Genomic DNA, 27,743 nt, shown 5'->3' on the forward strand with positions numbered 1-27,743 from the left:
CTTTCTTAACCCAGGTTTTAAGTGAATCACCGCAGTTGTTAAGTTAGTAACACAGTTGTGAAGTGAATCTGGCTTCCTCATTGACTTTGCTTGTTAGAAGGTCGCAAAAGTGGATCACATGAACCTTGGGACACAGCAGTGGTCATAAGTATGAACCAGTTGCCGCGCATCTGAATTTTGATCACATGTACATAGGGATGCTGCAAAGGTCATAAGTGTGAAAAATTATCAAAGTCACATTTTTCAGTGCCATTGTAACTTTGAACAGTCACTAAATAAACTGTTGTAAGTCGAGGACTACCTGTATAGAGGTGGTTCTATTTATAACAAAAGTACCGTATATACTCGAGTATAAGCCGAGTTTTTCAGCACGTTTTTTGTGCTGAAAAACGTCCCCTCGGCTTATACTCGAGTATATACGGCTTATACTCGAGTTTTTTTTTCTTCTTTTTTTCACATTATACCGGATGGCGCAAACTTGGGGGGCTTTTGCATTAGCGGGAAGCCCTGCGGTGCAGTGAGAGGGGGGGGCGGGGGACCCGCCAGCCTCCTCGGCTGAGGGAGGGAGGGTTTCCCCGACCGGTAGCTGCCTCATTTCCCACCCTCGGCTTATACTCGAGTCCCCAGTTTACCCCAGTTTTTTGGGGTAAAATTGGGGACCTCGGCTTATACTCGGATCGGCTTATATTCGAGTATATACGGTACTCTCCAACTCTAGTGGTTCTTCTTTGATGCTAATCATTTTATCTCTGGAGGATACTTAATCAGACTGAAAATGTACTCTGGCATTTGGCAAAAAGATGCTGTTACATCTGCTGTTTGTCCTTTTCCTTTCTTCCTCTTGAAAAATTTCAAAGTACAAAGTCTGAATTGCAAGATTAATGCATTATCATTTCACAGGGGAGGGAAACTGTCCTTTTGGTTGAAAGTTCTGATGGAAGAACTGATGAAAGAGCAATTAAGAATATTCCATAATGTTAGCCTTTTGAACAATATCTAATTTAATTTCAAGATGTTGGTCATGCCTATGATAGTCAAGGAAAACCAGGCAATTTACACTTTAATTATCTTTCTGACTATAAGAACAGATCTGAACTTGTTAACATACAGTGGAGGGAGGATGATACGAATATCTATAAATCCAAGAGCATCTGTTGATTTGATGCCAGAAAGCACAACTGATAGCCCATCAGTTTAAGGATTTTACAATGCTGTTTATGTGATAAGAAACAACACAGTGGATGTAAGAGAAAGCTCTTGTTTCTGCGTTTTTCTTTTGCATTGTTTCCCAATTCATGCAGTAATGTTCTAGAATTCTCGGTCTCCTAGCTTCAAGTTATATATAACTTGAATTAGTGAAAGACAGAAAAATTGTATTTTCACATATTATTTCATATCTATAGTATAGCTCTATAAATTCTTTCAAAATATAATTATCGAGGTGGGAGTAATTGCTAGGCATTGTGCTGTTTTGCACCTTTCTTTAATTTGGCACCTAGATTGTATCGGACAAGAATTCACTGGTAACATGGCTTTTCAGAATTCAGGACACACATGAAGGTTACCATTGCTGGAAAATTGCTGAAATGTGATGGCATACTGTGTGCCTGGTTTAGATTGTAGTAGCTCTCTGCTATCCCACAAGAAAAGAATTTTTTAAAAAAATCAATCCAATCAAAAGTGCCTCTGTGTTAGCAAAAATTAGTGTTTTTGAACCTCAGTAATTTTAAGATGTGTGGGATTCAACTCCCAGAATTCCCTTGCCAGCAATACTACATTTACCAAACAACTGTTGGTACCGCAACACATTCAACAAAAAGAACAATGCTTGCAGTATATATTTTTGTAAGTCTGACCAGAGGAGAGAGTATAAGATGTGAATCAAAGATGTCTCTACCTTCTTTAGTGTTAATAAATGGCATTTGTATTGGAAAAAGTCTACTCAAACATCAGAATAAAGACCAAACTTAGATTTGTAGAAGTATTAAAGGCAATGATTCTTAACTTCTATGAAATGCTATCATGATACAAGCGGAAGTAGCAACCTCACATCAGTGCAAGGGGACTGGCAGTCATTCTTTATAACCCAGAATCTGGACCAATCCCTGAATCCAAAAAAATAAAACTTGGCCAAAAAGGATTTATTTTCTCACATGAGAAAAAGAATGACTTTTGAAAGAATCTCAAGATTTTCTGAAAGTGTCTAGACCAATTTTCTAGGCAAAGTGCATTATTTTTCCAGAATATGGAATATGATAATAGTTCTGAAGCCAAATCTGTCAGTCCAGCCAACTAAATATAAAACTGTTCTTGTGTCAATGAAATTCATTGATACAATGAAAATGCAGCGGCCCACATGGTGGTGTGCACATGTATTATTTCTCCTGCGGGAGCTGCATTGGTTGCCTATTTGCTTCCAGGTAAAATTCAAGGTGCTGGTTGTCACCTTTAAAGCCCTTCAGGGCTAAGGGACCGTTTCTTGCTGGTCATATTTACTAGACCCACTAGAGCAGGGAGGCAAGGAATGTTGCAGGTCCCATCCCCTAGGGAGATACACCATGCCATGTGGGACCCAGAAGAAGGGCCTTCTCAATAGTGGCTCCCTGTCTCTGGAACATCGTTCCCCCAGAGAGTAGAATGGTCTCCACTCTAATACTCTTTCAGAAGGTGCTGAACACCTGGTCTGCCAGCGAGCCTGGGGAACCCAGAGCGGGATGGAGCCCATTAAATGGCTGGTGTGATGTGTTGTCGCCAGGATAAGGGATGGGAGGCTATTATATTATTTTATTATTTTATTATGTTGTGTGTGTGTGTGTATGTGTGTGTGTGTATGTATGATGTTTTTATACCCCTATAAGCCGCCTTGAGACACCATGTGCAAATTTTCTAGTAAATAAAAAAATAAATTAAAATAAATTTTAACTGGCCTCTTCGAACAGCTACTGGTATGTCTCACAAATTTCCTGCTATTTGGCTACACCCAGGTGTCATTGCTAATAGTTCACATGTTCAGATCATTGTTTGTAACTTTCATTGTTGTTCGTTTATGACATTCAGAAACTTGTGGGCTATGCTAGAATGTTGCAAACTTTCTCTGCATATATGTATTCATAGCTGAAGCTTTTCTTTCCAACAGAAAATAGTTAATTCTGCTATCTTACTTATTCTAAGACTTGCTGATTTTGTTAATTGTTTGAAAATATGTTAAAAAGCATTTGGCGAGGAAAAATTAATTAGAAACACCAATGACAGTGTGCTGAATAAATAGTGACCCTTTTATCAATTAGGTTTTTTGTTTTGTTTTGCTGCATGGAATATTTCTGTTATCATAAGTCATTATTGTGCTAATTTGAATTTTGTTTCTTGTTAAACTGTCTCCAAGAATCAAACATGTTGAAACAGAAAAAAAGACCCCAACTTGTCTATTCTTTTGAAAAACATCAAATTATTAATGATGACTATTATAAAAATATTTGCTATGAGCTTTTCTGTACCGACAGCCTATATGCCTGCAGGCTTCAAAATAACCAATTAATGTCCCAGTTCTCTTTACAATGGCTTTAGTTTTATGCATTCTCATTATTCAAGCAATCGTACCTATTATGGAAATACATGTCAGGAAATAAATTATGATTGTATTGTTTGATTTTGCAATAAAAATAAGAATTCAAATCTTCAATAGGAATTAGGGAAAGAGAACAAATGTGAGAAGTTTTTAGTGTGCTGCATTTTATCATTAATAATGCACAGCCTGTCTCTAAAGACAATCTAGAAAGCTCAGTTGGTCCAAACTCAAGTGGTCCAGCTGTTGGCAGTGATAAGCCATTCAACAGTATAACTATTGCTTCAGTCACTAAAAGTTAGAAAGCTCTATATGGATGACTTCCTTTCCACTGGTAGGATGGTATCCACTGATGTTTTCACCCATCCTGTGCAAACATTTTGAGAAAGGATAATTATGAAGAACCCAATGTCTCATATGCCAAAGTCTGAGTTGAAGAAGCGAAGCAGATAGGTTTTCACCTTGCAACTCAAGAGCCAAGCAGTTGAAGGAAGAGCTTGAATATATAGAGAAACCAGGAATCAACACCTGTTATAGAAACACAACATCAGGCTCAGTCAGATGACAGAGACGGAGCAGGAAAAATGTCCTAGGAAGTGGTAAAATGCACTTACTTTCGCTACTGGTTTGGGAATGTAAGCGTGTGCGCCTCTTCTGCGCATGTTCAGAGGGTGAAAAATGGGACATAGTGACGTCCCGGTGGGTGGCTGGAGCCTTCCACCGCTGGTACTACCGGTTCACATGAGCCAAATAGAGCCGGTCGGATTTCACTGCTGGTCCTAGCCTTCACAGGTAGAGAAGGCTTAATGGAGTAGAATAGAGACATTTTGAGAGGCTTCTCATATGACAGGCTCATGAGTCAGGAAAACAGGCATGACTGAGTCAGTACAATAAAGAAGAACTGGGAATAAGACTTAATTGGCCGATGGTTTTCCAACCTTGGACCTGACTTCCTCAATATGGGTTACTTCTGATTTCCTGGTTAATCCTAAAACTGGTATGAGACTCCCTTCAAATTGGATGATTAGATTTTGGATTTATCTACATGAAATGAGACTACATTCAAATCGAATGATTAGATCTTGGGTTTATCTACATGGACTTTTGACTTCTACAATAATCTTGTTTGCTCTACCTGGGCTTTCCAATTCTTGCACTCGAGTGAGAGAGTTGATACAGAGACCTCTGATCCACATCTCACCGCCTACAATTGTAACTGTTGGCATGGGATACCTGGAAACAGGCCTTGATGGTGGCTATTACATTAAATAGCTCACCTTCCAAGTTTCATTTATTTCCTGATTTTCTGGCTTTCCATTAAGCTGTGAAAGCTGTATTATTGTGCTAATGGTGCTGCTCTTTGCAGAGCAGACTAAATAAATTGTCCTAGAAATCACAGAACAGCCTGATTGCTGCCTTGAGAAAGCTTTTGTTGGGAAATGTGACATATAAATTCTTAATAAAGCAAATGATATCCGAATCACCTGGAAAAAAATGGATTGTACATAAGATCATTAATGCACCTGTTGAATAGACTTTTTTCCCCTTTGAATTTTTGATTCTCCTCAGATTTTGAAGACATGTCTAAAGACTTTCTAGCTCAGTGTTTCTCAAAATTATTTCTCAGCCTATGTTGAAAAATAACACAATCTCATTAAACATTCATTAGTAGTGACAATGAATGCATCAGTTTTAATTTTTAGCCCAGCAAATACTGATAAACATAACCCATACAAACAAAACCACTTTTGGGGTCCTCCATAATTTTTTAAAGTGGGAAATGGCCTGGAGAAAAAGAAAAGAAATACTGTTCTAGCCTAGTATCTCTACTTATTGTTGATAGTGTTCTTTGTTCCCTATGAAATGATAAAGTGCTAATTGCTTTAGCCACATTCCTGGTACTTCAGAAGAGTAGTATGAATCATAGTAGCAGTAATGCATTTAGCTCTCATGGATTCTTAGCCCTGATTCAGTTAACACATTAAACCATAATGTAGTTTGTTTGGTTTGGGCTGGTACATATCATTAATTCCACAAACTAACATTTTATGGCTTCTCATAGTACATGAACAAGATATTTGACATTACCACATCAGCTTCACAATGTTATCTTCCCGAGATAGTCTTTATAAAGCTGCATCTTTCAAAAACTGATGATTCTAAGTTTCAGAATTTCATGCTAGCATGTAGGGGTTGGTTTCTGGAAATGGCAAACGTTTGTTGTGTTTCAGGTTTGGGAAGTATAGTCTAGTCTCATTAGTATTCAGAAAACTGAATATTGAGGTTTTATTTTTTTAACTGGGAGAGCTGTTTATCAATTCTGTAAAGCTACTCAACTCTGTGATGACTCTGGTGATGTGCAAAATTAAAAATAAATTGAAACAAACATAAAACAGATTATGAATATTTGCAAAACAAACATTTTATCTAATATAATCATTTTTCCCCCCCCCCGAGGAGTCCACCACCCACTAACTTCCTATTACATTTGATCCTTGTTTTTGTGGCCTGAAAGGGAGGGATTGTGGTTTAGTTTATTTGATTAACACATTCAGGGAACCAATAAACAAGTTTAACAATGAATATAACACCCCCCCCCAAAAGGCAGTAAATGTATTTTGTTTAGTATAAGCATTTGACAAATGCACAAACAATAAATATTTTTAAGAAGCATTTCCTTCCTTTCCTTCCTTCCTTCCTTCCTCCTTCTGTTCTTACGCATGTGTGTATCATTTACACAAAAAATGCACTTTGATATACACACACATAAATATAATAAAATTATTTAAAAATAAAGTTCTTCAATAAAATAACGGATATAATATGAACTAAAATGATGTTAATTTTGGATCCGATCAGTAATTATGCAATCAGAACTAATTTTATGACACAAGTCATAATAATCAGGGATAATGATGGAGAGAAAGCTCTTCTCTTCCATAGAGAGGAAAAAATAATCAGTTTAATGATGTGCTTACTCCTTAATTTCTTTTATAAACTGACTCAGTTCTATATACAGCTAGTAGAAGGGTTATAAATGGTGCAGCCTTTCATCATGATCAATCTTCATCTTCTTCATTCTGGTTGAACTACGCTTTCTTAGGTGCTATTCTGAAGCATTTTGCTATATGTTTCTTGTCTATTAGAAGATAATGCTGCATGTTTCCAGCAAGATACATTAGTTTAGAAACAAATGTTTCTCAAACTAAACCGTTGCAAATTGCATTTCTTAATTTGCATATTTTGCTGGGAAATTATACAGTTAGCCCTAGATTGAAAATAGAATCTCTTTGTAGTTGAAGTCCTCCCATTCCTTTCTTTATTGCAGTATTTCTTATTTCCTTGATAAAAATGAAACAAGATGCTTTGCTTAGCATTCTACATTATGTAGAGGTTTTTGTTTTTTTTCATGAAGGAATTACTGAAATATATCAGAAAATAAACAAAGGCACTTCATATAAGAACTGCTTTGTGTGATGTTTTTTTTTCTTGTGGCTTCAGTCAGGAATATAATTAGAGAGCTGTGGGCATCAAGGAATAAAATCTCTGTGATGGAACTCCCAGTGATGGGAGGGGGCAGGTGTTGACCCCCATCCAGGCTACAGCAGTTGAGGGCAGCAGTAGAAGAGGAAGAGGAAGCTAATTTCCTTAGTTCTTCCCCTTTTCACCAGATGCCGGGGTCTTGGAAAGTTCATCTCTCACCTCCTCACTCATTCAAGGCATTCCTGTGCTCTCCTCCATTCATATTTCCATTCAATACACATGTAGCATGCCCATTCCCCCTCAGTCAGTGCCTGAAAGCCTTTTTCTCTCAGGTATTTGGGCTAAGAAAACCTGGATGATTGTGAGGTGGCAGCCAAGAAATGTGGAGGACTTTGCACTGTTTTTTCACATAGCAGGCGTTCTTTACTCCAATATCTCTGGAGAACTGAGAGAACAACGGGAAAAATTTCTGGAGGATTGTTTTTACTGAAAACAAACTATCACTTTGTAAAATAGGACATGATACGATCAATGGCTCTTAATGGAGTAGTGCTGCTTGATAACAATAATCCCAAGAACTTTTCACTCTAAGTAAAAATGAAACTGTTTACAAGCAGTCCTCAATTTATGTTCCTAATTGAGCCTGAAATCAAGCTTGCAGCCATAGGTTGAGGCATCACATGACCATATTTGAAGTTATGGCCATTTTTTATGATGGTCATTAAGCAAATAATGCAGTTGTTAAGCAAATCCATCCCCCTCCCTCCCGCGTGGGTATTTTTGTTTTTGCCACACTGGAAGTTAATGCGAGAAACAATAAACAATAAAGTTTTGGGGAGAAGGTATAATCTTAAATTTGAATGATTGCTAAGCAAATAGTTTTAAATCAAATATTGCCTTGAAAGCAAATAGAAGACAGTGGCATTTTTATATTGCTGGCAAGAAAATTACATATTTTGTCTATAAAGTCAACAATCGCATTTAATTAAAATGAGGATTATTAATTATGTTTACCGCAGTGAAAACTGGGGAAGATTTTTTTTTTTTTGAGATTCCATGCTAAAGACATCTATTTTTCCCACTATAGAATAGTTTACAAATTATTTGTAGACAGTGAAATAGGATACTGACACCCATTTCACACTTTTGTGTTTCAGATGGAGGAAGCCTGTGAAGATATAGATCAAATGTTCAGTGACTTATTGGGAGAAATGGATTTGCTAACACAGGTAATTATGCCCGTGGGAAATGGGACAAATAATCCTATTTGCTTCCTCTTCAGTTTTCTGCTTTTTATATTTATTAAATTGTAAACATTCTTTCCTTTATGCTAGAACTTTTTCCCTGTATGAGGCTTTTAAATTGATGGAGTAAATCAGTGCAATACAGTGCAATCAAAACACCAAAGTTTCTCTAGTTTACACACCCAACTGCATCTTTCAAAATAGAAGAGGGGGGGAAACCTGCAACGCTCCTTACCCACTGCAGTACTTTATGCTGAAATTGGGGTTTGTACATGTATTGATTTTACATTTCTCTCCCAAGTTAAATAATTAATCCCAAGAACATGGCAGGTGGCAGCGATACTGAATACATGTAGATCAGTGTTTCTCAACCTTGGCAACTTTAAGGTGTCTGGACTTGGCTGGGAATTCTGGGAGTTGAAGTCCATGTAATCTTAAAACTTGCCAAGGTTGAAAAACAATGACAGCTCCTGGTGCTGTCCAGCTACAGTGCATTCAGACCCCTTTCACTTTTGCCAATTCTGTTATGCTGCAGCCTGATTCTACAGTTGTTGAAATTCATTTTTTTTGTTATTAATCTACACTTAGTTCCCTTTAATAAGAAAGTGAAAACAGAATTTTACAAATGTCTGTAAATTTATTAAAATTGATGTCCTGGTCCTTCTGATGATGAGGAGAATAAAGACGAGCTGGGGACTTAACAGAATAACAGAGCTGGCTATCTTAACTGAATGGAGTTCTTGGCTTCAGCACTGCTGATATTGCTCCCTCCAGGACTACAATCCCTAGAAGCCCCTGGCTCTACTTCTTCCTTCTCCCCATCAGAAGGTGAATCAATCAAGACCATAAAATAATTCCTTGTTTTTCCTTTCCTCTCCTCCGGGAAGACCTCTGCACAATCCTCTTGCACAATCTTCATTATGTTTTTGTCTTCATTTTTGCTGCTTCTGTTTGATGGAGAGCAGCAAAGTTTTTGTCAGAGTTTATTGCAAAAATCAAATCCAGAAGCACACACAGATAACTGATTCATTAACTTCTTTATATTCATAGTAACACGTAAAGTATATTTACAATACCAACAGTTGCTTCTTAACCGAGATCAGCAGACATGTTCACACACAGAGTACAGCAGTAGAGCTTAATACATAAGTTTCAGTTTCACTTTACAGAATCAGAAGCTGCAGACTAAAATACACCCTGGCTCCGGTCTGTCTCAGTTGGCTGACTTAGTTGCTATGCCTATTCATTAGCTGACCTTGTTACCATGTCTTCCCAGTCATGAATATTCTGACAGTTTTTATGTGAGCAAATTGTTTGCTTGTACCTACAGTAAAATCACGGTTGGAAAATTACTGATATAAATGGGAGGATTTATTTTACAGCCAAATGTGTGTGTGTGTGTGTGCTGATTGGCTTGTAGACACGTGCACATGCTCCTTCCTTTTTTGCAGTGTGACTTCTGATAAGTATAAGGCACATAGTCTGTGCATGAAACTTGCACATATTTTGAGGGTAATGGAAAAGCGGAAAATTGGGTTTAGCTGGAATTCACAATTTTGAAATTGCAAGGTGGGAAATGGCATTAGATAGGAGTTTTGATCTGCTTGGGGTTTTCCCTGTCTTTATTCTTCCATTTCAGTGCCTTAAATTTCAGATCATCTTTCCAATAAATCTAAAGTAGTGATGAACGGTTCATAAAAATACCATCAAACCCTTATTAATGAGATTTCTCCCTCATAAATACAACAAGGGAGACAGCCATAAGGTGGTTGCCAGACTAGGCTTTTGCCTCAGTTCCCCTTTTGTTCTATTTCTTTATTTGTATATTATTCTGTCTTCTAAGGCTTCCTTCTCTATTTTCCCCAGTCTGCTATTTTCTTTCACAAAATGGAGCAATTGCACATTTTTATCTTCTCAACAAAGCTTTCCCCATATTTGGAATACTTCTACTTCTTGTTTTATATCTAGCTTGCAAATGAGAAGTAAACTATGCAGTACAATCCAAAATATACCTAGGAATTTATGTTGGTTATCTGTTGTGACTCTAGCCACCGAACCTGGCCCTATGCCCGAAAGTGACTCAGAAAGTGAGGGGGAAGGGCAGTTAAGGCTTACCTCGGGAGCACCGATTCCTTTGGCTCAGCTCCAGGAGCCAGAACCAGACAAGTCGGAGGACGTAATGAGGCCGTCATCCCCTGATTCCTCCCTTCCCCAGGCTAAGCCTTCAGACCCAGCTGATAATAATAATCAAGCTTGGCTTGACCCGCGCTTCAGAAGATTAGAGAGGTGGCGTCATCAAAAGGAAGGGCGGGGCAGGAGCCCCACCCCACAGGATACTGTATATAAGGAGTTTTGGGACTGCTCTCACTCCACGGGAAGCAAAAGTTTAGCTGAACCATTTCAAAAAGAGCTGAAAGTCTTGCTACATGAGTCATTTGTTTGAACTTTGGCAGGCAGCTGCAATTTCTCTGCCAGGACTGATAAGAGCCATGAATCCACTGGCTGAAGGCCAGCTCATGGGTCTGAAGTGGGAAAGGAGACAGAACAGTTATCTATGCCCTTGGATATCTTATTACACCGCTTGGGTATTTTTAGGGAGATCTCTAATTCTCGCTTGTTGTGGGGAACTGCTCTCCCATTTTCCACTGCCGTTCCCACCTTTCTCCTGTCCTACCATTTTCCATCCTGTCCTGAATTGTGGAAGCAGTTGATTAGCCAATTCTTTTTGGTAAACGTTCCTGATAAAGAAATCTTTTGTCAGTGCTGGGATTGATTGATTTACTGTGAGTGGAAGACTCCCATAGGCAAGCTTTTATTCTAATAGTTGTTTTTTTTAAAATGTTCAGAACAAAAATAGATCTGTGAATATTAGCATTGCTATTTTGCTAGGGTTGTGCAGTGAAATAAGTTGTGTGCAGCCACAGCACAGAGAATAGTTTGCCAAAGAAATAGTTGTTACAGCATGGTACTACTTCTGCTATTTTACAAGGCTCTTGTAAGATGAATAGTAAGAAATTTCAAGAGACAGTGGGTTAGCATAATACGTTTATTTGTGGCAGTTTATTACCGGTTGGCTGGTTACGTGCTGCGTGCCAAATGCACCACACCAAATGCGAGTTGCGCGTGCAGTGCACACCAAAAGGAGGCATGGGTTAAGTAGAACAGTGAGCAGGAGTATGTGATCAGTTGTGGCACGCAATCTTTTTTTTACTTTTAAAAGCATTTTTTACAACCTATTTGCCCAAATAGGTTGTTAAAAAATGCTTTTAAAAGTTTTTTAAAAAGGCTCTGACAATCGCACAGCTCAGCTGTGATCATCAGAGCCTTTTTTTAACCTTTTAAAAGCATTTTTAACAGCCTATTCACCCGAATAGGTTGTAAAAAAATGCTTTTAAAAGTAAAAAAAAGGCTCGGACAATCGCAGTGATCGTCACTCAGTTGTGATTGTCAGAGCCTTTTTTTTACTTTTTAAAAGCATTTTTACTACCAGTTCCAGAGAACCGGTTGTAAAAAAATGCCTAAAAAGTTAAAAAAAAAAGTAAAAAAAAAAAGTTCCAACGATCAGCTGAGCAACACACGATCTTCAGAACTCTTTTTTTTTTTTTTTTTTTGCTTTTTAAAGCATTTTTAACTACCGGTTCCGGAGAACCAGTAGGAAAAAAATGCTAAAAAAGTAAAAAAAAAAAAAAGTTCCGACAATCACGCATTGCTCACCTGATCATTGGAACTTTTTTTTAACGTTTTTTTACTACTGGTTCAGTGAACCAGTAGCCTTTTTTACTACCGGTTCGGGCGAATTGGATTGAACCGGAAGTATTTCACCCCTGATTTGTGGTTAACCTAACTGGGGGCTTACTCAGTTCAATCCATTTTCCGTATCTTAGTACACGTTTAACTTAACTGAGTCTCCAGCAAGTTGGCATCTTGTACAGAAGTACTTTTTCATGTAACACATGATTAAACCATGAAATTCATTATCCAAAAATGTAAATATGATTATCAACTGGGGATAGTTATAGGACAGGTATATTAAGGGAAGAAATTATTCTACTTTGGACACATTATGCAAAAACCTAGCTCTCTGGAGAAGACTCTAACAGTGGGAGAAGAAAAGGATAATGGTAGCAAGACTCGGCTACAGGACATTCGTAGTACTGAAGGACCAGGTTAGGGATAGATCATCATAGAGAAAAAATATATGGTTGCTAGGAATTAAAAATAACTTGATGGCACATTAAGCTCAGTTAAGTTTAACAAAGAACCTTGATCATCAAGGGTTTTCTCAGGGAGTGATCAAAAAATCAAGATGATGGTTATGATTGTATGGCTGAAGATCCATCTGTTTTTTTTAAGTGTAAATGGCAAATATAGCATGGTTATAAGAAAATGCTCAACATTTTGTTAGATAAAAATTATTGAAATTTGGAAGCAATGCATTATACTGATTGCCCAGAATTTAAATGTTATAATGAAATTAAATAAATGAATTAACAGGATAACAAGTTATATTTTTTAATATTTTAATGATTTATTAAGTCCGTGTTTTAGTGTTAAAATAGTTTTGTGCTGTCTATCCCAAATTAAGGGATTACTGAGTCAGAAAAAGGGATTAATAATGTAAATGTATTAAAGTTTCAGATTTTTTTAGACTAGCCAGAATCACTGAGAATGTGCATTCTGGGAATTATAATACCAGCATATCTAGAAAGTACCAATACTAGGTGCTGGAAACGAAAAGTGTCACTTTTATATATGGTTGGGGGTTTCTTAGGAGTCTGGTTGTCCACTTTAAGAATAAAATGGTGGACTAGACCAGGGGTGTGCAACCTTGGCTAATTTAAGTCTGGCAGACTTCAACTCCCAGAATTCCCCAGCCAGCAAAGTTTAAAGTGACCAAGTGACCAAGGTTGCAGACCCCTGGACTAGACAGTCTTCTGGTATGTTTTTTCTTAAATTCTTATGTGCTCCCATTCCTCTATTTAATGTTTCTGCAATAAACACTGTTCTGTTGAAGAAAGGAATTAGGAAGGGTTATTATTAGCCAAATTTCATGTGCTAATTTTTATCTTCAAATGTGTTTTATGCTGTTCATCATATAGAGAACAAAAAAAAAACATTGTTCAAAAACTTATTTTTCTTATAATATGCACTTTCTAATATGTATATGAATGTGTGTGTGTGTGTGTGTGTGTGTGTGTGATCATTGTAGTTGAAGAAAATATTCTGGAGAAAAAGATTGTAGGTTTCATAATTCTAAAGCAAAACATTTCCTATGGGAAAAAAAAGCCAATAGAAATATAAATGTGCTTCCCATTATATGAAATTGCAAAGGCTTTCAAATTTTAAAACTTTTTTTTTAAATCAGAGCTTAGAAGTGGAAGCCATGCCTATTCCTCACCAAAAAGCAACTGATGCTGAATTTAACTTTGCAGTTGGTTTCAAAGATTTAAATGGTAAGTACTAAAAAAAAAAATCAATTGGGCATACTTTCTAATGCAGATTAGAAGTATAAGAAGCATAAAATTACACTGCTTTTGTTCTTTTCCAAAAGTATTTGATAATTGGCCTGCCTATGTATAGGTGTGTCTGTTGTGTCCAATGAATTCCAATGAAATCTACTTAGTTTTCAAAAGATAAATATAGGAGGCTGACATTATAAAAATTAAAGTTTCAGAACGTTTCCCCAAATTTTCTATCGATTTGATTAAAACATTCATTGACTATAAAAAGATATAAAATAAAGTTGAAGAATAATAGAAGTTTTTTCAATATATTTGCCAGCTTTCCAAGCTTTATAATCAGGCAAAATGCTAAGCGAAGAAGGGAAGAAAAAAATCTGACCTATTTTTGAGCCATCTCAGTACCAAATTATTTTCTAAAATGTAAGGTAATGTTAACTGCATAAAACCTACTTTGTACCTTGCCAGTTATCAAATCTTAATAAATCCTTCATTTTGAAATATATTTTCCAGCTTAATCATTACTGTTTCAATTAGGGATAATAATTCATGTTGGGAATTGGATTGTAGACAATCCATCAGAAAAGCAACAAGTAGGGATGCCTTTGTATGAGAGCAGGCATGAGCAAATTATTCTAGCATATTTTCAAATGTAATAAATCATCTAACGAAAGGATACTGTATGTCTTCCTTTTAGAAGAATCCCAAGAACCGTTGAGTCTATATATGTGTTGCTTGTAGCTGTCTGGAAGACTGTCTAATGATGTTTATGGAAGTACTGTTCCTTAGTAACATTGGAGAAGATCAGGGTGGCTTCCTAATATATGTTTTATCTTTTTTTCATAACAGAGTCCTTGAATACATTGGAAGATACTGATTTAGATACTTTAATGGCTGATCTTATAGCAGACATCAGTGAAGTAGAAAAGACCACATTGCAAGAACCGAAGGATACCTCGTACAATGAGCAAAGTGCCATAATACAGCCACCTGCAAAAGCTGCTCCTATTTGTGGAACTCAATCAGTGCTAAATAATTTTCCTTCACCGGATGAGAATAGGTTACCAGCCCCTCCTGCAGAAATGCGAATGCCACTGCCACCACTTCCAGCCTTTCCTCAGCAGCCACTCACTCAGGTTAGCAACCGGAGAATCCCTAAAGAAGTTCTTATCTTAATATTCTCAAGCTATTTGCACCCTAATATGAGATAAACTAGACTATCAAAATTTTCTGATGCATTAGAAGAACATCTTAACTTTTGTAATGTTCGTTCTGGGAGATTATTAATCTTAGTACAATTTTGGAAGTTTCGTTAGTCAAAAAGGTTGAGGAAAGAATGTAATGTTTGTGGATTTATGGTCCTAGAGGTAAGACAGGATATAAATCTAATAAATAATTCAGGCTGAGGAAACCCTACGTGGAACAGGCCAGTGATTATTCTACGGAAGATGGAAGCTTTATTCTGTGATTGCTGAAAATTACAATAAGGATAAATGAGTATGGTCAATACACTGATATTTCCACTTACCCGTATTTTTCGGACTATAAAACGCACTTTTTTGTCTCCCAAAAAGAGGTGAAAATGTCTGTGCGTCTTATAGACTGAATAATGTCGAAGCCCTGCCCATCCGCAGGCTGGTTTTTCTGCCTCCGCCCGCTCCATTTTGGGGCCTTTTTCAGGCCTTTTTTCAGCCCATTTTCGACACTTTTTGGGCTGTTTTTGAGGCTTTTTGGCCCATTTTCAAGACTTTTTTCTGGGCAATTTTTTCAGAAAAAACAGCCTGAAAAAAGTTTCAAAAACTGGCTGAAAAGAGCCTTGAAAATGGGCTGAAAAAAAGGCCTTGAAAATGGCCCCCAAAAGCCTTAAAAACGGGGCAAAAAAGGCCTAGAGAACAGGCAGGAAAAAGCCTCAAAAATGAGCCAAAAAAAGCCTAGAAAATGGGCAGAAAAAAGTCTTGAAAATAGGCCAAAAAAAGGCTGGAAAAGGCCCAAAAATGGGGTGCGCAGAGGCCAAAAACATTTTTATGTTAATTTCCTCTTCTAAATTTTGGGTGCGTCTTACAGTCATGTGCGTCTTATAGTCCGAAAAATACGATATATTTTTATTCTGAAGAGGCAAGATGTTTCCTGAATTATTTGTCACATTAAGCTGAGGAGAAAATTACCTGTTCAAATCTACAAGATGCTGCAATTAAAATTGCAGCGAATAGTAGAATGATGAGTGAAAGAGTCTTATGAAAGTGTCATGGCTATTACCCACAATTTCATTTTAAAAAACTAGCCTTCTACAAGTATAACTGAAGTGATGATGTCATTATAGTGAGATGAATCACAACTCATCCATTGGGTGATAAGGGAAAGGAATTGAAGCTTATTGTTGGACAAAACTTGGATTTAGCATCTTTTGTTTTAGCAAAGCAATAAAAACAGGGAAAAAACATTATTGCTATAAGGTACAGTACAGTGATTGATAAAATTATTAAGTGACAAAATTAGTGGACTAAAGGAATGCTGTCGATATAATTTACTTGGACTTCAAAGTAGATGATAAAGTAGACCATAACCTACTACTAGATAAAGTAGAAAAATGTGGGTTAGACAGCACCACCACCAGATGGATTTGTAACTGGCTGGCCAACCGCACTCAACGTGTAGTCCTCAATGGAACTACATCCACATGGAGGGAAGTATGCAGTGGAGTACCCCAAGGCTCTGTTTTAGGCCCAATACTCTTCAACAACTTCATCAATAACTTGGACAAGGGGATAGATGGGGAACTCATCAAATTTGCAGATGATACCAAGCTGGCAGGAATAGCCAACGCTCCAGAAGATAGGCTCAAGATACAGAAGGATCTTGACAGACTTGAACATTGGGCTCTATCTAACAAAATGAAATTCAATAGTAAAAAAAGTAAGGTTCTACGTTTACGCAAAAAAAAATGCATAAGTACTGTATATGTGGTACCTTGCTCAATAGTAGTAACTGTGAGAAGGATCTTGGAGTCCTAGTGGATAACCATTTACATATGAGCCAGCAGTGTGCAGCAGCTGTCAAAAAAGCCAACACAGTTCTGGGCTGCATAAACAGAGGGGTAGAATCAAGATCACATGAAGTGTTAATACCACTCTATAATGCCTTGGTAAGGCCACACTTGGAATACTGCATTCAGTTTTGGTCGCCACGATGTAAAAAAGATGTTGAGACTCTAGAAAGAGTGCAGAGAAGAGCAACAAAGATGAGTAGGGGACTGGAGGCTAAAACATATGAAGAACAGTTGCAGGAACTCAATATGTCTAGTTTAATGAAAAGAAGGACTAGGGGAGATATGACAGCAGTGTTTCAATATCTCAAGGGTTGCCACAAAGAAGAGGGAGTCGGGCTGTTCTCCAAAGCACCTGAGGGTAGAACAAGAAACAATGGGTGGAAACTAATCAAGAAGAGAAGCAACTTAGAACTAAGTAGAAATTTCCTGACAGTTAGAACAATCAATAAGTGGAACAACTTCCCTGCAGAAGTTGTGAATGCTCCAACACTGGAAATTTTTAAGAAAATGTTGGATATCTATTTGTCTAAAATGGTGTAGGGTCTTCTGCCTGGGCAGGGGGTTGGACTAGAAGCCCTCCAAGGTCCCTTCCAACTCTGTTATTATTATTATTATAAAAGGAAAAGGAGGAACACATTTAAGAACAACTGTCAAAAAGATCAGATGACGAGACTATACTCTTGAAAGAAGGTGTGCGAGGGAAATCTTAACTTTTGATCATTTTTAAAAGGGTTAATAAGTTACTCCATACCAGGGGTAAAATGCTACCGGATCGGACCAGATCGGGCGAGTAGGTAGCAGAGATTGGGTCTGGTTCGCCAATCCGGTAGCAATCGCTGGCTGGCCACGTCCCTGAACCAATCCATGGCCCGCAGTCCAGCCTTCGCAACCTGGACACTGGGACACGGGAAGGCAGCTCGCCACCTGCTCGCCCTTCGGTCAGGAGCCAGGGCCCATTCCCCAAGGCCCCGGAGCCGCCGCCTGCCCCAACCAGGTCTGGGAATGCACCATTCCCCGACTCCGACCTTTCCCCGGAGCTGCTGCCCACTCGCTGCCCGCTTACCGCCCGTTCGCCCTTCACCTTTGGTCAGGGCCCAGGACCCAGGGATGCCTCATTCCCTGAGACCCCAGACCCACAACCTGCTTGCCGCCTGCCTCAACTGGGTCAGGGAATGCACCATTCCCCGACACCAGTCTTGCCCCGGAGCCATCGCCCGCTCTTCCTTCGCACACGGCGTATACTTTCCTCCAGCGGCTGGCTGCCAGGAAAGGCAAGCGTCCAAAAGTTACTAGAGTCACTCTCCTTGAATATGCCACCACCATTGCTGCTTGTTCTATGCACCAGCTGCGCAAGCACACACTGTTTATTTCATTTATTTATCAGCGGGAGATTGGGTGTGTGCTTGCGCAGCCGGCACATAGAACAAGGCGGCATATTCAATGAGAGCAACTTCGGTAACTTTTGGACACTTGCGTTTCCTGCCAGCCAGCCGCTGGAGGAAAGTAAGTATATGCCGTGTGGCGAAGGAAGAGTGGGTGGCGGCTCCGGGACAAGGCTGGTGTCGGGGAATGCACCGGTTAAGGCAGGTGGTGACTCTGGGGCCTCAGGGAATGGGACGTCCCTGGGCCCTGGCCCCTGACCAAAGGCAAAGAGCGAGTAGGCGGTGAGCGGGCAGTGAGTGGGCGGCAGCTCCAGAGAAAGGCCAGAGTTGGGGAATGGTGCATTCCCCGATCCCGTTGAGGCAGGTGGCGGCTCCGGGGCTATGGTGAATGGCGAGACCCTGGGCCTCGGCCCCCGACCCAAGGTGAAGGGAGAACAGGTAGTGAGTGGGTGGCAAGCGGGCGGAGAAGCTGAAGCTGCAGGCATCTTGCAAAAAGGGAAAAGGCAGAATAGAAATTTTAAAAAATTTCCTACTGGGTTCTGTGGGCGTGGCTTGGTGGGGGGGTTGTGACTGAGTGGGCATGGCTGTGAGGGACATTGAGTTGACCAAGCCCACTCAGTCACAGGACACACCCACCCACCAAGCCACACCCACAGAACAGGTAGCAAAAAAGTTTAGATTTCACCCCTGGTCCATACTGTTTTAGAGAAACTTTTACAAAATGCTGTAAAAACTTTTTTGGGGGAAAAATTATGAAATGACTATGAACAAGCATATATAAGATTTTAACAATTCTATTTCCACCTTCTAGGAAGCACAAGAACAAGCAAAAGCTGACAAGATTAAACTAGCATTAGAAAAACTAAAGGAAGCCAAGGTTAAAAAGGTAGGATTTATATGGTTGCACTGCCCACTATCCACTATCTGTTATTCACTACCATTTCTTTAAATACCATGTTTCAGGCACAGGAATGCTGTTCTCTTTAAGGAAAATTAAACCAAATTATAAATGCATCCAAACTGTTACTTTTAGATTTATAACAGAAATAAGCGATTAAATGCCTTGTGGTCATATTACATCATAAAGGATATTTAAATGCTATGATCATATTTTTGGACAAACCAGGAACAGTGCTTCTTTTCTGATGTCAACCCTATAAGGCTAGACCTAGAAACCAATGCCATATGGGTCAGACCAAGGGGTGAAATGCTTCTGGTTCAGACCGGATCACCCAATTCGGTAGCGATGGCAGCAGGTGGTTCGGAGAACCAGTAGCAAAAATCCCTACTGCCCCAGCCCCAGCTGAGCTGTGCGATCATCAGAGGTTTTTTTTTTTTACTTTTAAAATTTCTTTGGCCGAAAAAATGCTTTTAAAAGTAAAAAAAAAAAGAGCCTCTGATGATCGCATGGCTCAGCTGGGATCGTCAGAACCCTTTAAAAGCATTTTTTCTACAACCTCTTCGGCCGAAAAGGGTCTAAAAATGCTTTTAAAAGGCTCCTCTGATGATCCCAGCTGAGTTGCCTGATCATCAGAGACTTTTAAAAGTATTTTTTCTACAACCTCTTTGACAAAAGAGGCTATAAAAATGCTTTTAAAAGGTTCTGGCGATCAGACAACTCAGCTGGGATCATCAGAACCCTTTAAAAGCATTTTTTCTACAACCTCTTTGGCCAAAGAGGCTAAAAAAATGCTTTAAAAGTAAAAAAAAAAAGTTGGCCAGGCCCACCCAGTCGCATTACCCCTCCAAGCCACGGCCACAGAACCTGTAGTAACAAATTTTACTTTTCACCCCTGGTCAGACTGTTTTTGTTGTAACAGCTATAGTAATCGAATCTTGAAAGTCTGAATGTGTTTCCCTCTTTCTCACTTTATCTTCGTGTGAATTAGGATTTTTTTCAAATTAATTTCTTAGAATGGGCTCAAATCCCATTTATCTGACCGTTGCCTAACCAGGTAGCCAGTTTTTCTTTCCTGTCCTTCAAGGCCATTCTCTATGCCCTGTAGATCTGCCTACACCACTACCCAAAATCAGGAGCTCATGCCTAGCAAAAATCAGGAGCTCATGCCTTCCATACTGCTGAAGGAAAAAAGGAAAGGAAATCTAGTTGTAGCCAAGGGTGTCAAACTCAAGACCCGCAAATCCTCAATCAGCCCAAGGGTGCTTAGATCTGGCCAGCAGGGCTACCCTTGAAGTGAACGACTGGGTCGCAGTGCCTCTGCCAGTGAAACGAGGGCCTCCTGAGCTCCAGTTTTGCTGGCAGAGGGTTGTAGGAAGCCCATTTTGTGGGAGCCCATTTTCGCTGCCCCCCACCCCCCCGCATGAGGTCAAATACAGCCCTCAATGAAATCGAGTTTGACACCCCTGTTTTACATCATTGTAGGTATGGAAAATAAACTGTCAGTGCTTCGAGTCATTAAGGTTAAACCAGTGATAAGCAGGATGCATTTATAAATATATCCTTATATATTAAGGATATATTTATAAGGATATATTGTTTTCCAGATTCAACTGGTTGGCCACCATGGAAACATGTTAACTTGCATATTGTTGGTCTTCAGCCTGATCCAGCAAAACTCTTTATTTTATTTCTACCCGGAAGAAAGACCCTATCCATAATCCCAGTTAATGGTCAGGAGGTGGCAATCAACCTTTTCAGCCAATTTTGGCCCTGACTAAACTCCCATCTAGATCTTGTGCCCCATAAAGTGGATACAGGATTGCAGTAGGGAAATAATGATATAAGTTGCTAATAGCTGATGTATGTAGGAATGTCATAATTTCTTTAATTGCCTTAATTTTTAAAGTGTGAACATAAAATAAGCAGAGCAAATGCTTGTTCTTTCTTAATTTCCTTCTTCTAATTCTGAGATCAGTTGATTCTTGATGCTTTAAAATGAGTCTTCAACAAGGAATTGTTATTCTAAGTTCTGATTCCCAAACAGTCCAGATTCTTCTTGTCCTATATGTCTGCTGTTATCTACCAATGGAGCTTCTTCTTCTAAGCATTCTTTTTTTTGCCAGAAAACCTAATGATGTTCATCAGATCATCAAATAAGAATACAGAACCTTGTTAGTACTTAGATACTTGCAACTATCAGGACAAAAGACAGACGTGTGTGTGTGTGTGTTTTGCAAGTACAAATCTCAAAATTCACAGCATAGCAAGATTTTCTGAAAACACTGTTGTTAAAAGGTTTATAGGGACAGTTCATAATAAAAATAATGCTGAATTTCCAGCATTGAATTTTACAGAATTTTCAATATGTCCAAATTATGATCACAATTGTATTAAATTATTCTTTTTTTAGGCAAAAAAAAAATTCCCATAGCATAAAAAAACACCTTCTGCTTTTTGTACCTCTGGTTGGAGCCCCTTAAAATCAAAGAGAAATGTTAGAATTGCATTCAATAAATATGGTGAGTCAAGACCAAATGATTTCATTTGGATGCAAAGCCAGGTTTACATGCTGGTTTTGGTGAACATATTGTCCAAAACCAAGTTCACAATTCGTTTAAAAATCTTATTTAATCAAAAGCACACAGGAGAACAAATTTGATGGGGTGATGAATGAGAGTGCATTATATCCCTCAGTCCAATTTGTAATATACAGGATGCATTTGAATCTGCAGTAATCTTCAATTTTTATCAGTCATGGCAGATTTTTGAATACTCTGGTCTTTTCTTCCAGGCTGAAATTAACTGACTGATCTATTATTTTCTCCCCAGCTTGTTGTCAAGGTGCACATGAATGATAACAGCACAAAGTCTCTAATGGTGGATGAACGACAAGTGGCACGTGATGTCTTAGACAATCTCTTTGAAAAAACCCACTGTGATTGCAATATAAACTGGTGCCTTTATGAAATACATTCTGAGCTACAAATCGGTAATTTTCAAACCATTGGGCTATATCTGCTGATATTTGTATGGTATTTCCCAGAGAGCGGTTTCTTCAGCCACCAAGCCTGTGTCTGTATTAATGAGAAGTGTGCTGTTTGTTGGGTTCCAAAGCTGTGAATGGCTGGTGTGTGTTTTTGTATTCATACATATGTGACAGAGAGGAAAAAAACTGGCTAATCGGACAGATGCTCACTTTATACAAATAAGGCTCTTTTTCCACTAAAATTATCAATACTTTTAGGAAGCTTCTTTGTTTTGAAGATATCACTCTTATTTCTGCTAAATCTAACAAAAAAAATATAAAGGCCGAAATATTAGGTCTTTATATTATATTAGGCAGTCATTTTAAATTATATTTCTTTCTCTTCCCTTCCTTCCTTCCCTAGAAAGATTTTTTGAAGATCATGAAAATGTGATTGAAGTTCTATCCCATTGGACTCGAGGCAGTGAAAATAAAATACTGTTCTTGGAGAAAAATGAAAAATATGCTGTATTTAAAAACCCTCAGGTAAAGTAATATGACCAAGACCAAGGGATATCACCCTGTATGTTCTGAATTCCTAACAGGATCACAAGCATCTTTGAGAAAAGCCACATTAATTTCTTAAAATAATTTGCCCAAGCAAAGCTAGTAGCAGTATAAAAACTGGCAGCAGGATTGGATAGATAAAGACTAGAGCAAGTTTTGAGAAGCTAAATCTTTAGGTCTACACATCTGTCAAAACCATCTGCCAATCAGAGCAATTTTGTTTATCATTTAGTTATTTATGAAGAGGGGGTATCCCATAAATTCATTTTAACATGTCATGATATTGTAGTTTAAGACTGTCTGCTATAACTACACCAATGGAGGGCAGAAAATAGATATGGATTTATTCACTTCTGTAATATATAGATAAGAATTTAATCAATAAAAGGTACAAATTGCTTATCCACATTCTTAATAATTCACACATTGCCTGCCTATGATTAAAAATAATACAGCTTTGATAACAAAGAACAGCTATAGTGAAGAAACCCCACAGATGTTTCATATGATACTGGAAACAAATTATTCGAGACATAAATAATTGTGTACAAAATCCCTGTCTTCCAAAGAACGTTCAAGTGTTCTTCAAAATGTTTGTTGTTCATTGTGATTCATCTCTTTCTAGAAGTAAATTTATTTGAAGGAGGGGAGAGGAAACCAAATATGAATCAGGAAAATAATATTTTTGGAAGACGTACTTTTAATAAATGATTAACCACTCTTAGAACGATTATAACAATGCCTTTTCAGGAGAAAAATAAAAAAAACTGAAGTGTGTCCACTATTGATTTGGCTTAGGTCTTGTAATGCTACTTATTATGTTGATTTTAAGGAGCAATTCAAAAACAAGAAAAGTTGAGCAGAAATTTTCAAAGATATATAAAATTGTCTTGCCTGGTTATCAGAACACCACCTATTTTGGCTCCTAAACTTATTTTCTAGAATAACCACAGTGGATGTTGATGTATCCCTAACATCTACACTTTCTAGAATTCCTGCCTTTTTTGAGTTGAAACCCTGTGGCCATCATTGCATTTAGTATGCTATAGACATGGCTGTGTTTTAAGCATTCAGCATTTATAGCTGTTGCATGCATTACACAGGCACAATTCATTGTTTTTTCCTAAAACTGGCATATATTTCTGGTTTTTGCCAAATATTCCTCATGGTGAAGAACAAATTCTAGTGAACAACAAATTAGTGAACAACAAATTCTCTTAATGACTGCCATTAAATTAGGTTGATTGGTATGGGTAACCATCTTTACAATCACCACAACTTACGAACGTATTGGGCAGGTTCCATTATGGTTGTAAGTTGAGGACTAGTTGACTTTATCGAGGAAATAAAATTTATTTATGAAAGAGACTATTTCTTTCAAATAACTTTTAAATAGGAAGGGCATTTTAGATTTGATGAAAGTTCAGTAATGAAGGCAGACAATTTATTTGTATCCTTTTTGGAAGGATGTTGCCGTCTATTCAGAGTCATCTTCCTTTTAGCTAAGTGTAGTACATTTCTCTATCCGTATTTTTGTAATTTTCTCAGAGAAATCATATTAAGAGGTTGTGTTTCATGGAACTATTGCAGTGATTCAATAAGTGGAAGGTCAAAAGCTTTTTACCAAAAGCTTGGACTTCAAACAAACATACATATTCCAAATATCTTAATGGCAATAAATGAGCCAATAGAAATTACTTTTTAAGGTTATGACTGATTTCCAAGATAGCAAAATAAATCTGATTTTTGTTGGCATAATTGGAGTGTCTCAGTTCATGGTGCTTTACTTTAGTTTTATCCTAAGGTTTACTTTTGATTTATCCTAAGGTTGCAAACCCCCCTTGGGGGGGAAAGTAAATATTCCTAAGTCTGAGGTGTGTTTTGTTTAGTGGGAAAGACATCATTTGGTGCAAAGTCTCTGCACAGTGCAGTGCAGTGCAATGAGCCAAAGAATCTACTCCTTTTTCAGTTAATTAGCTGGATATTGTATAGTTAATAAGGAAGAGCCAGGTGCAGTCATTCAACAGTGAAAATACAGATAATGACTATCCAGCTGCTGCTTCATTCATTGCATACCAGCTCTCCTGTGTACTGATGAATGAAGGGTGGCCTAGAAGAAATCATTTTAGTCCTATGGTGCTCTATTTTCTCAAAAACAAAGAACTGAGCAAGAAACATAAACACTTTCTGGGCTATTTTAATATTGACATTGTGCCAGTTTGATTTCTCAGGAGAATCAGTTTGATTCTCCTTCCATGTTCGTTAAACATGGAACATGAGGAAAAAATGAGCAAAAAAATTCTTTTTAAGTTTGTAGAACTGCAAGTTCCAGGATGCTCAGCTCATTCTACAAGCAAGGTTCTTATCTTATTTCAACCACTGGTGATAGTGTTGAGTTTGCTCAGTGAGAAATTAACAGCAAGAAGATTGGACTTGTCTATACAAAATACAAAAACAAAAACCCAGCATTGGTAGACTTCCTAGCTGTAATGGCATATCTTTACTGTGCAAGCCTCATTGTAAATAATCTGGACTATATAGAAAGAGATCCTCATAGTGTTACATGAGTTTCTTTAGACTTTTAATTTTCCTGAATTTAGGAAGACTTTTCCTAGGAATTGCAGTTAACGTTGGATTCTCAATGTTATCTTATCCATCACCAGTGCCCCAATTTAAAAGAGCCATAAGCCTCTTTCAGAAATGAATGTTTCCATCACCATTGGTACTTAGATCCATTGAGACAGGAATTGGAATACTTAAAAGTGCCTTTTTTCTATTGTTGATTTTCTCATATGATATGTTCCTGTTATAATCCTGTTACAATGATTGAGGATAATATTTCTCAATCCTAGCAAGTATAAGTCGTGTGGACTTCAGCTTCTCAAATTCTTTAAGATAATGGTTGGGGAATTTGGGGAGCTAAAGTCCACATAGATAAAAATGGTTCTAGAACAAGCAAAGTCTAGACCAGTTTGGTTAGAGGGGCCTCTACTGGACTAGACAGATTCTCAATCATGCCTAACTTGGATGATAATTTCTTGCTCCGTGCTTATTGCTTTTTACTTGAATGAAAACCTGTAAGTACTAAAATAGGCAGCTGATGAGAAATATGGCTAAAATGCAGCATGACCTTATATCACTCAGTCTCATTCGGGGGCTTCCTCAAGTAGTAACTGCCTATTTTATTGGTTCATTTGTCTTTTTTTTTTTTATTAGAATTTCTACTTGTCAAACAAAGGAAAAAATGAAATAAAGGAAATGAATGAGAAAAGCAAAGAAGCATTATTGGAGGTAAATTAATGTTAACGAACTGCACATTTGATTGTAAAACAACTTCTTAAGTTCTTCCTAGTTCCTGAAATAGAACTGAAATATTTCAGTTCTGCATTTGATGCAATACAAAAACAGGAAGTTCAGACTTGTATTTTAAAACTCTAAAAATCAAATATCTTCAACATGTGTAACATGAGGAAACTAATTCTGACAATTTTGGGTCAAGTTAGAACTGATTCACAGGCCATGGAAAGCTGTGTTGTAAGTGTTTAGGAAACAAATGATAAATCCATTGGAAAGGCCTGATGAGAGATATCTCAGCCACAGAAGGAATAGGGACAGAAAAGGCATCTCGGAAATGTCTCCTTATTTCTCTGGGAAATAAAGACAAAGGAGGAAGATGTGATTTCATAACTTACATTGATTTGTTACTGTAACCTTGCAATACAAGTAGAGTTAGTATTCATGGTTTTGATTTCTCACCTAGATTACCTTAAAGCAGCCGTCACCAACTTGGTGGTGTGTGGACCACGAGAAAATGTTGGTGGTCTGCAGAAAAATTATTTGTATTTTTTATATTGCACTAAATACTACTTAATCTTTTTTAAAAAATCATATTAGTGGTCTGTGGGATTAAAAATTATGAATTTAGTGAGGTCCTGAGATCCGAAAGGTTGGCTATCCCTGCCTTAAAGAACTGACAGGCATATTCAAAGACATGGAAACTTGCCATCTCAGTTCAAATACATAACGAAGACCCAGACCTTCCTAAAGGGCTGGGGTTTTGCTGGGGAACATTCACTAATTATTATGAGGCTGTCCAAAATAATTATATATAACAGATCAAAATGTTCAACTTCACAGGCATATACATTTGATAAATAAATACATTTATTAACTTTGTTTAAAAGCTATCAAATTTAACATGTACTGCCTCATTATAAGCTCTGTCTGTCAAGTGTTTTAAATATGAGACTGCTCGGAAAAGGTTCATGTATTCAAAAACCCAAAGGGCTTATTTTCAAGCATGAGCTTGGGAGGTGACAAGTACATCTGCTTGTACCTCCAAAATGCATGGTGTACATGTCTGTTTTTAATATTTGGGTCTGTGTGTTCTTTGCGTTAAGAAACTTTCTTCTTCTTCCAATTGTTTGCCCACCTGGCTACTTGACTGGCTACTTTTGGACTCTGCAGTCTAAGTCAGGGGTCTCCAACTTTAAACACTCAAAGAGCCATTTGGACCTATTTCCCACAGAAAAGAAAACACCGGGAGCTACAAAACCCTTCCCGTGCCTGACTATTTCTTGAGCAGCCACAAAGATAGGATATGTAGTTGAATTAAACATTCTGTTTTCTTCTGAAACTTTTCTTTTCTTGGATTTATCTATGGTTGGCCCACTGGGGATTGAAAAGCTCAATAAATCGCATGCAGGTGGGTATCGCACATTGGCGGTTGTGACTCATATTTTGAGTGACAGGGAGCCGCAGCAGGGGGGTGAAAGAGCCACATGCGCCTCCAGAGCCGCAGGTTGCTGACTCCTGGTCTATGCTATAGAAGCCTTGTTTTTCTTATAGAACAGTGGTACCCTCCAGTTGTTTCAGATTGTACCTGCCATACTAGAAATTATCAGAACTGATGAGAGTTTGTTCAAAACAGAGAGGGTGCTATCTTGCAGTCATTTTAGAAGGACCAGCATTCAATCCTTGGTATCTCTATGTAAGTTTGGCAAATATTCCTGGAGGAAATAGAAGTAATAATTTGGCAAATTAACTTGTATAGACTTTTGGCCTTCAAGATTTAGTCATGGTAATCTAAACCAGTGATTACCAACTGATGGTCCGTGGACCACTGGTGGTATGC

At 38.1% G+C, this 27,743-nt stretch overlaps 1 protein-coding gene across 3 annotated transcripts in view; it reads left to right on the plus strand.

Moving 5' to 3' along the window:
• APBB1IP (amyloid beta precursor protein binding family B member 1 interacting protein) overlaps positions 1-27,743 on the plus strand; it is a 51,267-nt gene that overhangs the window by 7,686 nt on the left and 15,838 nt on the right. For all 3 annotated transcript variants that reach the window (XM_058183461.1, XM_058183460.1, XM_058183462.1), the window contains exons 2-8: positions 8,203-8,274; positions 13,655-13,742; positions 14,598-14,884; positions 18,988-19,062; positions 21,907-22,066; positions 22,467-22,588; positions 25,826-25,900. In XM_058183461.1, the coding sequence (XP_058039444.1) occupies positions 8,203-8,274; positions 13,655-13,742; positions 14,598-14,884; positions 18,988-19,062; positions 21,907-22,066; positions 22,467-22,588; positions 25,826-25,900 (879 nt within the window). The remainder of the gene's footprint in view (positions 1-8,202; positions 8,275-13,654; positions 13,743-14,597; positions 14,885-18,987; positions 19,063-21,906; positions 22,067-22,466; positions 22,589-25,825; positions 25,901-27,743) is intronic.

Source organism: Ahaetulla prasina, chromosome 4 (assembly GCF_028640845.1).
Source record: "Ahaetulla prasina isolate Xishuangbanna chromosome 4, ASM2864084v1, whole genome shotgun sequence".
NCBI lineage: Eukaryota > Metazoa > Chordata > Lepidosauria > Squamata > Colubridae > Ahaetulla > Ahaetulla prasina.